Here is a 12,908-nt window from a genome sequence, read left to right on the forward strand (position 1 = left end):
ATTATATTCGGACTAAAAATGACCAAATTATATTATTAATAAAATGAATTCAGAATGACTTTAATAATATTTTATGAACAAAATGAATTAAAAATTGCTTGTATGACATTCAGGCCAACTTTACTGATAGATGTAATGTGAATTTTAAGTATATATGAGTATATATAATTAAATCGAATATAATTATATTGGATTGGATAGGGGTGGATCTATATTCAATCCAATTATAACAAATCAAATATGGACCAGCCTTAATAGGATCGAATTCAGACAATTGGGTACAATTTGCAGCCCTACAATCCTCCCTGTTTTGTTCTGTATCATTAATTATTTACTGCATTACAGGGGTAGAAATTGACAATGTCGCAGGTTCATTGGTTCTCGTAATTGGAGGTTCTCATGGTTAGTTCTAGTTTAGTTGGAAAATTGAAAATACTTTTGTCTGTCATATAAACTAACTGCACCTATCCACCATATTCATGTATCGGATTAGATCAGTCTTTGTACAAGGGCCATTACCCAAATACATATCTAACCTTCTCAAGACCCTAGATAGCCAAGTATGTTCTGCGTTGTTGCCTTCTCCAAGATAACGCATGTGAAGAATTTTTCTAATGTTGTATTTTGATTAGGGTGGTTTTGGATTTGGCAGCAGAACAGAATTGCATTCAGGAAACTGCACTCACTGCAGTCCATTTTGCCGGTATAATGGAAACCGTAGTGAAATTCGGTAGAGTGAGATTTCTAGTCTACCAATTATGCTTTTTAATGAAATTTCTGTGCAAGTGGAAATGTGGTGATAAATTAATCCAAGCTTCTCACTATGCAAATGCAGCCTAAGATACTCATTTCCTCTATATTGGCAATGTCCATGACCATAATGACGTAGGCAAATGACTAAATTACCAACTTGAACCCAAATACTCAGGAACAAAGGCTTTCCAATCGGTTCAATATGATTTTACTGATTTAGCAATTTTTTTTTTCTTTTTGGTTTTAGAAAAACACTTACGAAGAATCGTATGGACATGCTCAAACGCTTTCCAGTGGTATATCTCAAGGAGCAAGCATTCATGATGAGGCAACATGTTTAAACTGCTTTTTCTTTTCATTGGGTAATAAAATGGATGATTCATCCATTTCTCTACATTCCATCTTAAATCAAAAGGACAAAGTGTACCCTTGTATTTTCACAAAAATCCATGTTGTGGTTTGAGCCTTCATGATAGACATGGTCTCTGATGCTAGCAAATTGCTCTTAGACGTGCTTGTGAAAAGAAGGGGAACAAGTTACCTGTTCATAAGTTTTCTGCTTCAACAAGGATGCAGGTACAATCAATACATGTGGCTCAAAAATAAGAAAAGAAGATAAACAAATAAGGATGGGGAGGGAAAACATGGAGATTGCCATTTTACTTCTTTTTACCAGCTTTCCCCTCCTTTCTTCTTACAATCTCATCTGCATATTTCACACCTTTCCCTTTATATGGTTCTGGTGGTCTCCACTTCCTAATTGAAGCAGCAAATTCACCGATGGAGCACTTGTCATATCCACTAACGGCAATTCTAGTGTTGTCTTCCACCTTTACTTTCAAACCATCAGGGATGGTCATCCTAACTGGGTGAGAAAACCCAAGATTTAATACCAAGTCTTTGCCTTCTAGTGTTGCACGATATCCAACTCCAACCAATTGAAGTCTCTTTTCAAATCCTTTGGAGACACCAACCACCATGTTGTCTGTAAGAGTCCTGCCAAATTCAGGGATCATCACAAATAGAGTTATAAATCTTAAAATGTTCTCTTACAGTCTTACAATCCACAAATGTCTCAAAGTATGCATCTCTGCATGAATAGGTTTTGAGTTTTGACAAATAAAAGAGTAGTAAAGGATCAAACTTTTCAATCTACTGTTACGTTTAAACTCGAGCTTTAATCACTTCATAACATCAAAATTGTTTAGGCTCAGTTTGGAAAGAGTACAAATACAAATATGGACAGTACAAATACATAGAAAATACAAGGTTTTGAGCTCTACACTTGTACTCCTTCCAACTGAGCCTTAATTAAAAATCACCACCATGTCATTGGTAAAATTACCAATTTATTTAAAATCACAAGTTAGTCTTGAATTTGCTGCTTGTTAACATGCACGTGTATGTGTTTAACATTCTATGGTAACTAAAGAACAAAACATAATATCAGACTCGCTCCTTAATTTTTGCAACTTCTAAATCTGATTTTCAATGCTTATTATGGATATTAGGTAGCATGGTCATGAGCCACCAGGTGACTTCCAAACTATAGGATCTAGCCATACTGATACTTGGCACATTGGTGCAATACTTTTTTTTTTTTTTTTAACGATAACACTTTCATTAATTCATCAATAGAAAATTTACAAGTGGAAGACAAACACACTTATCTTCCAAGAGTCACAAAGAGCTTCAAGAAAGGAAAAAAGAAAAAGACACTAACGTTACAGCTTAGCCCAAAACAATGAATCCCTTTCTGCCCCTTGTTTAGCTAAACCGTCAGCTAGGGAATTAGCCGATCTTTTAATCCAACATGTCTTCACTTCCATCTCCCGCACCAGCCATTTGAATTTCCTCCTCTCATTATTGTACTTCCATAAATCATTTTGATCTTTAGTCAGCCACCCTATCACTATCTCTGAATCTCCTTCAATTATGAGTTTCTTGATGTTCAATTCCTTAGCTTTCCGAACTCCTTTCATAACTGCAAAGATCTCAGCTCTAAGAGAGTCACCCACTCCAATTGGGCATGAGAACATAGCAGAGATGACCCCATTTTCATCCCTAAAAACACCCCCGATCCCCAATTGTCCTGGGTTTCCCCTACTACACCCATCAAAGTTTAATTTCAAGAATCCACTAGGCGGGGGGTCCAAGCCAGACTCATTACTGATTTGGTCTGTATGCAATTTGCAATTTCACCCCACTTCCTCAACATGTCATCCACAGTGTAATTTGTGAATAGTTCCAAAGATTTCAGCCACTGTACCGCCCTAATATGTATGATAGCCCTCAGATTTGCTGCTCCTCTCTAAGTTTCTGAGAATATCCTGGAGTTTCTTTTTTCCCACAATGTCCAACATACTGCAGCCCTTAGTCCTCTCCACATTGTCCTTCCCCTTTTTATCCACCACCTGAAAAAGGAAGGGGAGAAAAGGCCCTGCAAGTCTGATGGGGGATTCCAGCTGCATCCAAATAAGGAGAAAGCCCAATCCCAAATTGACCTCGCGAAGTGGCAAGACACCAGTAGGTGAAAACCAGTCTCCCCATCTGCTTTACACAGTACACACCATTGAGGTGACAAGCAAGTATTGGGTCTCTTCTTTTGGAGTAAATCACCAGTGTTGATTCTTTCCAGATAGGCTTCCCAACAAAAACTACCAACCCTAGGGGGTATAGCTCTGCACCAAACCTCACCAACAGGGAAAGGGGGAAGGGTAGGATTGGTGGACTGACTTAAGACTTTGAAGAACGAAGCACAAGAGAAAATGCCATTGGGGGTAGGCGTCCAAATTCTAGAATCCGCCCTAGTGGGGTCTAAGACAATGTTATCAAGAAGTGCAATAAGGCTTGAAATACTGTCGAAGTCTGAGTCTCTCAAATCCCTTCTTAGACCCAAGTTCCAACCAATCCCAGAAGTGGAAGAGGACGGGGTGGTGAAAGACGAGGTCGTCTCATTTTTCAAATCAGAAAGAGCATACAAAGACAGAAACTGATCCTTTAGAGGGGTGCTCCCCACCCAGGTTTGTTCCCAAAATTTTATGGAGTTACCGGAATTCAAGTCATACCTGATATTAGGGAAGAAAACTGGTAGCAGGTCATGAATGGCTTTCCAAGGTTTGTTCCCAAAATTTTATGGAGTTACCGGAATTCAAGTCATACTTGATATTAGGGAAGAAAACTGGTAGCAAGTCATGAATGGCTTTCCAAGGAGAATTGCTTGTGGTCCTAGCTCTAATTCCAGCGTCCCATCCATTGTGCTCCAGCCCATGTATACTTGCCACTATTCTAGCCCATAGCTTCTCCTTCTCCATAGGAAACCCCCACAATCACTTCCCCAACAGAGTCATATTCCTTCTCCTAATACTCCCAAGCCCCAAACCACCACACGACTTACTCCTACACACTATCTCCTAGCTAACTCTATGATCCCTCTTCTCCTCTCCCGACTCCCATAGGAAATCTCTCATTAGCTTCTCTAAACTGTTAGCAATCTTCACTGGAATTTTAAATACCGACATGAAAAAGATGGGTAAGTTAGCAAGCGTGTCCTTAATTAGTGTAATTCTCCCACCAAGAGAGAGGTAGTTCTTTTTCCAGGATACCCGTCTTTTTTCAAACTTTCCATCACCGGGTTCCAAAAACTCTCTCTCTTGGGATTATCACCTAATGGAAACCCTAAGTAGTTCAAAGACCACCCCGAAACTTCACACCCCAGCACTTCAGCACTCTCCATGATCTCTCCCTCCTCCAAACTCACCCCCATTACACAGCTTTTCCCAAGGTTAACCTTCAAATTGGACATTTGCTCAAACAATTGTATCACCGACTTTAAGTTCCTGATAAACCTCACATTACCGCCTTCACAAAACAGAATCGTGTCATCAGCAAACTGTAAGTGAGTGAGGGGGGTTTCCATCCTCCCAACTCTCCAGCCTCTAATGAGCCCCCTAGAATTTGCTCTGTGAATCAGTTTCCCCAAAACCTCCGCAATTAGAATGAACAAGAAAGGAGAAATGGGGTCTCCTTGTCTTATACCCCTACTGGCTGGAAAGAAATCTACCACTGTCCCATTCACTAGCACTGAATAATGACAATTCCGGACACAACCCATGATCCACTTACACCATCTAGCCCCAAACGCAAATTTAGTTAAAACTTTCCTCAAGAAATCCCAATCCACCAAGTCATAAGCCTTTTCCAAGTCTAACTTACAGACCACTCCCTTCTTCTTATCCCTCTTAAAGTTCTCCACACTCTCATTAGCAATTAAAATCTGACATGTTATTGTCTTCCACTTACAAAAGATCCTTGATAGTGTGCAATGATATCTGGCAGTACCTTCTTCAGCCTCAAAGACAACACTTTTGCAATGATCTTATACAAGCTATTAACCAAGCTAATTGGCCTAAAATCCTTTGGGTGGGATGCATATTTCTTTTTTGGAATTAAGGCTATAAATGTAGAGTTCACACCCGGATTGACAATTCCTCTCCTGAAAAACTCCTCAAACACCCGCAAGAGATCATCTTTCAAGATATCCCAACAATCCTGATAAAAAGCCACTGTGAACCCATCCGGCCCTGGAGCTTTTGTTCTATCCATAGCAAACACAACCTCCTTGATCTCTTCTAGATTAAAGCTTCTTTCCAACCATCTCCTGTTCTCCACCCCTACATCTGGCCAATCCAAACCTTCTACCCACACCCTTCTACTCACAGGCCTTATTAGAATAGATTTGAAGTGCTCCACACAGGCCCTGGCAATCTCCTCTTGTTGTACTAACTCAACTCCATCTACTACCAATTTGGAAATAAAGTTCTTCCTTCTCCTGCCATCTGCTAGAGAGTGGAAATACCTAGTGTTTCTGTCTCCCTCTTGCAACCATTTACACCGATATTTTTGCCTCCAGCTAATTTCCTTCTTGTGTAGGCAGTCCTCTAACTGTCCTCTCAAGTCTCTCCTGAGATCATTGTCTTCCTCTCCAAATTCTCCCCTTTCCTCTTTAGAGTCAAGGCTTTCAATCTTATCCATCAGGTCTCCCTTTCTTTCTTCTATCCTCCCGAACTCCATCAAATTCCACTCCTTGATTCTTGCTTTCAAGAATTGTAGTTTCTTATGGAATCTCATCCCCTCCCACTCCACCACGGGTTACACTCGTGCCACCACTCCCTCACTTTGTTAGGAAACCTTGGATGAAGCAACCACATATTTTCAAATCTAAAGGGGGTAGGACCTCCGCACCTTCTTTCCTCCTTACATAACACTATGGGCCAGTGATCTGAGGTCACTCTTGGGAGAGCTCTAGAAGCCAAGGTTCCCCAATGTTCTTCCCAATCCAAAGAGAACAAGAATCTATCCAGCTTAGAGCAAATGGGTCTAGATTGGAGATTTGACCATGTAAATGCCTTATGTGCTAGGGGAATCTCTTTAAGCTCAAAGGCATCTACAAAATTGTTACACTTCCTCATGCTTTTTGTCACCCTCTGGTTAACCTTATTGGACTCCTCCGAGAATCTGATCACATTGAAATCCCCACCCATGCACCAAGTCCCATCCCACAACCCTTTAACATCAGCTAGTTCCTCCCACAACTCCTTTCTCTCTCTGTAGTCATTCGGTCCGTAAACATTTGTGAGCACCCACATATAATCATCCTCTTGCTGCTTAAACTTCATGGAAACTGAGTACTTTCCGATCAACTCCTCCAGACTTTAACCACATCCCTCTTCCACATTGTTACAATCCCCCCGGAAGCACCCCACGATGGAGCCGCCACCCAGCTAATCCCCCTGGCTTTCCATACACTCCTTGCCCACTTGTCATTAAACTCCATTCTCTTAGACTCTTGCAACAACACAATGTCTGGGTCATACTGTCTTATTACCTCTTTTATTGTTGCTCTCTTCTTTGCACTCCCAATTCCCCTCACATTCTAACTAAGAATCTTCATTCCGCTTCTTTTTTAAAACCCCTTGCCACCTACCCACTACTTTCCCCCTTTCCTTCTATCTCCTTTTACCCTGAGCTTCTTGTCTCCTTCTACATCTCTCTTCAATCTCTCTACTTCACTCAATCTCCTCTTCTTTGTTATGATCTGCTTCTTCCTCTTCTGTAAACTTTCTTTCAACTCATTCAAATCTTCCAGCCTACAACCCAACTTCCCTACAAATTCTGCTATTGTGTCTTCTCTCACCGAGTCCTCCACCCCTACCCTTCCTACAGAATCCCCTCAATCTTTGTCCATCTGCCCTTCCTTCCTCTCCTCTGGTCCCAACTTTGTCCTTTCCTTTCCATCCTTCCTCCCTTTCATGTTACCTCCCTCCTTCCCTGCTCTCTCCCCGTAATCCTCTCCATCTCTACCCTCATTCCTTTCCCTCCTCTCCACTAACCCCTCCTCTCTTCCTTCCTCCCCTTCCCTCCTCCAGATCAGCTTCCCTTCCACTTCCTTAAACACTCTTTCAATGATTTCCCACACTTTTCCACTCCTATACTTTTCTTCCCGCACCAATAAGTATTGGTGCAATACTTATTGCAGCATGCCAATGATACTCCAAGCTGAAATTAGCTAAAAACTAGGCTATAACCACTAGTAAGTAAGAAGTCAAGACATAAAGAAGTATCCATTAAGAAGTCAAGTCATCAATTTTCTTGTTTTTATAGTATTTCTAAATGAGATTTGTATTTAATCATTTATTTATGTAAATATGTAATTAGATATTATTTATTGATGCATTTTGGAAGATGACACTGGAATGTGTGAATACATGTTTGCCATGTAGCAAGGTAACTCTGATTTTATGTCCTTGGAAAACCATGCACACCTATGGACTGAAAGTTATCTCATACATATTCCAGATGCTCAACACATACAAGAAACACTCAGGATGTTAAATAAACTATCAATGGAAGGAATTGTGTATGTATCAGTAGGAATATATCCTTCTTGCCAATATATATGAAATAAAAGCAAAGAAGCTTAAAGAAATCTTTTCCATAAATTCTTAGGCCTTAAGTGGAAACATTGTAACTGGGTTATAGCTTGGTTTGATGGTGAAATCCTAGGATAACAAGCATGAGAAAGACGAGCATGAGTCTAAACATGGCCACTTTGAGCAAAACAAAATGTCAAGGATTAGGCCACAAACCATTCCACCCCTCCCAAGATCACAGATAGCCAGAACCAGTAATGGATAATGGCATTTAGTAAGAAATGGTGACTCATTATACAACAGTAAAGGGAAGAAGTAAGACTGGATGATGGAAGTGGAAATATGCAGTGGAAAATGGATTGAAGAGATCCACTTTGCTATTCAGCTCCCAAACAAAAAAGACAAGTGAATTTCAGGAAAGAGAACTTTAATCCATGTTTTTCATTAGTCATTTCTATTATCCACCAAATAGTGGAAATTTGCATTGCTTCTTTGCTTCTGTCCCACAATTCAAACAAATCCTAGTAATGAGATAAAATAAAATTATAATTCAACTATTTACATTGAAGGTAATGGGGAAATAAATTCACCTGAAAAGCCCATGCATTTGATTGGCTCTTCTTGTTTCCACTGCCTTGATGACCCTTAGATTTCCGGATTCCTCTCTCACAAGCTTCACCTCACGTGGGTAAGTCCTTGAAAGCTCACCCAAAGGACCCTTAACTTTCAGGTCTTGGCCTTCCAGTGTGGTTGCTACATTGGGTGGTACTTCAATTGGCTTCTTACCTATTCTTGATTCTTTGCATTCCACAGTCTTCCTCAGAAATCCAACATGAGTGACAGGAACCCTACCAACTTGGGTGGCACTCACCTCACCCAGAAATTTGGATTTCAAATTACTGAGGTATGACAAGAAAAAGTAAGTATTGGATTATCAGATAAATGTGTTATAAACTCACTCCATATTTATGCTCAATGGTTTAACTGATATAACTGTACAACTTTTCCTACATATAAGACTCAAAAAGACCAAATATTAAATAACTCCAGTAATGAACTAAACCAAGTTGGGTTGAATGAAAAAAATTAAAAACCAATGCCATACTTTCCTGGTCAAACCACCAGTAATAGTTTGAGATAATTTGAATTACATATGTACTGATGTAGAGATAAGAAAGTGAATTTCCTATACATTCTTTCATAGTTTTGTTGGTTTATCATCCAATCTAGCTTATTAGGTATGGAAAACTAGATATGAAGCACATCCAGTGATTTAAGGTGTGCCTAGGCGCATTTTAGGGTAGGCGCCTCACCCAGGTCCTAAGTGCAATACTTTCAAAAGGCGTCTTTTGAAAATTTTATGTTTTCTTGCTTTTTTTGAACCTAGCAGCTGGGACCCCCTATTTGCTAATGTTGTTCATTCATTTATCTTAATAAAATATCTTCTTAAAAGGCAATTGAAATTATAAAATCATTATTTTTGTGTGAAAATTAAGAATTTAAGACATTAACATGGACTTGTTTGGGCTTGCCTCGAGGGGCATGGCACAAAGGCATCTCGTAGAATCAGGAATGTAATATGTTTTACATCACATTAGCTACTTGAAGTAATGCAATTGAGGAAAAAAAGAGATTGTGGGTTTTACATGCTTGAAAATGTTTTATATTTTTAAATTTTCATTTGGATACACTTTACATGTTATGTTTATGTATTTTAATTTTAGATAATAGGTTTTCTAAAACATTTACTTAAAAATTTAAGTTCATGTTTTTTATTAATATTATGTTTTTTTTTTTTTTGAAATTTCTGACATTTTTCTATTTTTAGAAAATTTCTTTTTGTATTTTTGCGCCTTGCTTAAAAAAGGCACCCCCACCTTGCACCTTAGGCGCAAATTGGCTCCTGCGCCTTGCACTTTTAAAATACTGAGCAAATCTCATGATTTTTTTTGAGTTCATTCAAATTCATCAAAAGATCAAATATTCAGATCCAAGTTAAAAACTGAATTTAACGAAAACATATTTCAATTTGTCAATAGATAGACTGTATTAACTAAGCATAATATTCAAAAATACCAAGTTCTCATATTATATTATAATTGATACCTAAAATTTTTCATGTCATGATTAACTCATCTCAAATTTTGACTGAATTGGTCACAATTTTGAGTGGTCGACTTGATTTTGATATTAGATAAGTTTAGTGTTTTCACCACTGATTCAATTGAAGGGTAACAGGTAGTTTCTTCCTCTTAACATGGGTGGATTAAATGCAGGCGCAGGTGCCTCTTTCAACAGTTAAACCAAGTTAAAGCTTTGATGGTTCTCTATAGGAAAATGGGCTCCTCAAGCACTGAAAGTGCATTCAGGGACTGAGGATAGATATCATCCTAGTCTATTTAGGCCTTATATTCAAGTCCACTGAGTTGTTGATGATTCTAAGGCTTCTTCAAGGCTTGGTTATTTGATATGTTTAGGATCCAAGCGCAGTGGAGGAGGGGGACTTCCAGATGATCATTGATTGGATAAGAGATGGATCCATAAGTAAGCCCCTGGATCTTAAGACACCACATCACAGCAAGGATGCAAGATAGTTGGACTACAGAGTGAATAGCTTGATGAGTTCCTAGATTTGCTCTAACTTGAGATACTCTTATCAGGATTAAGGTACCTGGGGATCATCATTGTCAGAAGAATTATCCTATGCATTTTTTATAGGTTGACTAATTCATTTTTTCATCTCCTTGTAGGTCATTCACAGCCTTTCCTTTGACCTTGGGAAATTTGGTTATCCATTCTACTTGTATATTTTCACAGCTTTTCATCCATTTGCGTACATGAAGAAGTCATTTTGTTCAAGGCATAAGGAAATACATGCACGCGATGTCCATTTTTCAGTTTTAGAGTTCAAGTTCTGATTCTGCAACTTGGGGAGCTAATGTCATGAAATTCATGCACAGAAACAAAGAATTATCGAATGCCTAGTTTTCCTTATGTCAGTCAGCTAACAGAAAGACCTCCGCGTGCTGGCTGCCTGCCTCAAGTGTTTTCCTTGCACAAATAAGGAGATCGTTTTCAAAATACATGATTAATCAGTATAAAATTCATGTTCGTGTGCAACTAAAACCTCAGAACAACGCCTAACTACACTAAAATAACCTTATAATTCTATAATGTGCGTCATTATATTCTTATTATTCAACCACCTGTAAGCACAAGCAGGCTCCATTCTTATACACTGCTCGGAAGTCGAAAAATTAAAGAAAGGAAATTCCTTAGGTTTCGCAGCTGCAACTCTCCAACTACCATTATCCAAATGAAAGACCAAATGAGATTTTCCACCATTGTTGGTTCTCTGATGTACACGACACTCCATTTTAAGAAAATTATGCCCCTAACAAGGTCCTATGGAGGTTCGGGACTCTACATACTCCTCAAATGAGCAAAATTTCATGAAATAGCAAATAGAAACTCTCTTAAAACATAGAGTTTCAATAAAAATAATCAAATTCTGCAGAAGATAAACAAACCCATTTTGTATTTAATCAAAATTTTAGAATTAAAGAAAAACAAAGGAAAAAGAGGCGAAGAGATACATTAAGAAAGTAATGTCGTTGGTTGTACTTACCAAGGGCGAGTAGAAGGTTGAAGAAGAAACATCGTCAATCTAGACGCTTATAGAGAGCTCTTGAATCTGTATTGAAGTCCCGAAGCTCCTTTTCTGGCTCCCTTTTGGTATTTAGTACGAAAGTCTTCAGAGAGGAGGAACCATTAGACGATGCAGAAGAAGCTGGAGATGATGGGAAGGTGAGCCAGACGCGACTAAGGGGTCCGGCGTCGTGGATAGGATCATGGAAATGAGTTTGAAGTGGATAGAAAAGAGTAAAAAAGGCAACGGTTTGGTTTAAAATTAAGGAGCCAAATGATTGCCTCAGGATTGGAATCTGAGATAAACCGTCCCAAGACACGTTTTGGGGACAGTAGATGATGGATGGAGTAGATTCTGGGCACCTCAACAATAGCCAAACTTGCCACGTGTTCAATATTTAAGAAATCCGAATATGATACCGGATAAGCATCATACCTGAAAAAACTGACTAGTGACAACCAACAGTCAACTTTAGGTGTGGTAACCGATCAGGGGATTGAGGTGGTATTCATCAAAATTTCACAGGGGATTTGTGATTGGTGAAGGTTCTTACAGTATCATGTAAGGTACGGAATTGGATCATATCAAATGGGATAGGACATAGGAGTGGATCCTTATTCTAGTTTTGTAGGTTATAAGCTATAACTATTAGAAGATAAGATCCGTTGTTCTCTTCGGTAAATATGAAATCCATTTTAAGATCTCACTTAAACCCATTTTACAGCCACCGTCTTAAAGATTTTTAACTGGGTAACTTACCAATTTACCTCTTCGGTTTTTATATGAATGATACTATAACGGACACATTATGTGGTGTACCTGCAAAATGTGAGGCTGGCATGCCGATTATTCCAATGCGATTTCTCAAAAATCACATCATTCTCCCAAATCAAAGAAATTGTTTGTTTGGCATCATTGCTGACATGTCAGCCGATTTTTTAAAAAATTATCAGCTGTGATTTTTATGTTTATAAAAACTCTCCTTTATCCATGTCAGATGCCACATCAACCAAAAATAATTGGAATAGGCCTAGAAAAAGGAAAACTTTGGCTGTTGAGGGCCAACTGGCCAACAGCCTCTGCCGTTGAAAACATTTTGGGAATGCCACGTTTCCATAGAGTGAGGTATAATAATAATTGCTCCCCATTTCTTTTTAATCATAACCATAGACATGGGCATGAATTGGTGAATTTATTCACCCTAAAAACGCTCTTTTGGGACCAACAGCCAAAGTTAAGCTCAATCATTGAATTTGCTGACTTTTCTTTTCACCTGATTTCAATAATTAATTCTTTTCTGACCGACTTACCGATTTCTCAAAATCGACCTACCAATACCAAAATAATCAAAGATTTTTGAATTTCTGATGTGACACCAATTTCTGAAAAATCGGCATATGTCCCAAACACCAACTTCGTAATAGACATAAAAAGAAAAGCCAACGATTAGGTCCGTAACTCTGCATCTAGTTCAACCCTCCTAAGTCCCTGGGCAGTGGAAACCAAACATTGCCTAATGATCCATTACATTAAAAGGGCCATGTTCAACAATGCAAATAATAGAGTTAGACCAA

The 12,908-nt window shown here is 38.8% G+C and overlaps 1 protein-coding gene across 1 annotated transcript; it reads right to left on the reverse strand.

The window, feature by feature from the left end:
- Nucleotides 1-1,087: 1,087 nt before the first annotated feature.
- Nucleotides 1,088-11,699, reverse strand: LOC148864703 (large ribosomal subunit protein uL6c-like). Its single transcript, XM_088979397.1, has 3 exons — nt 11,314-11,699; nt 8,276-8,584; nt 1,088-1,749 (listed from the first exon to the last, which is right to left on the reverse strand). Exons 1-3 carry the CDS (start codon nt 11,343-11,345, stop codon nt 1,413-1,415), a joined length of 678 nt encoding a protein of 225 aa, XP_088835523.1. The 5' UTR covers nt 11,346-11,699; the 3' UTR covers nt 1,088-1,412.
- Nucleotides 11,700-12,908: the final 1,209 nt, after the last annotated feature.

Source organism: Nelumbo lutea, chromosome 3 (genome assembly GCF_056320005.1).
Source record: "Nelumbo lutea isolate HS-2025 chromosome 3, American lotus-T2T, whole genome shotgun sequence".
Classification (NCBI taxonomy): domain Eukaryota; kingdom Viridiplantae; phylum Streptophyta; class Magnoliopsida; order Proteales; family Nelumbonaceae; genus Nelumbo; species Nelumbo lutea.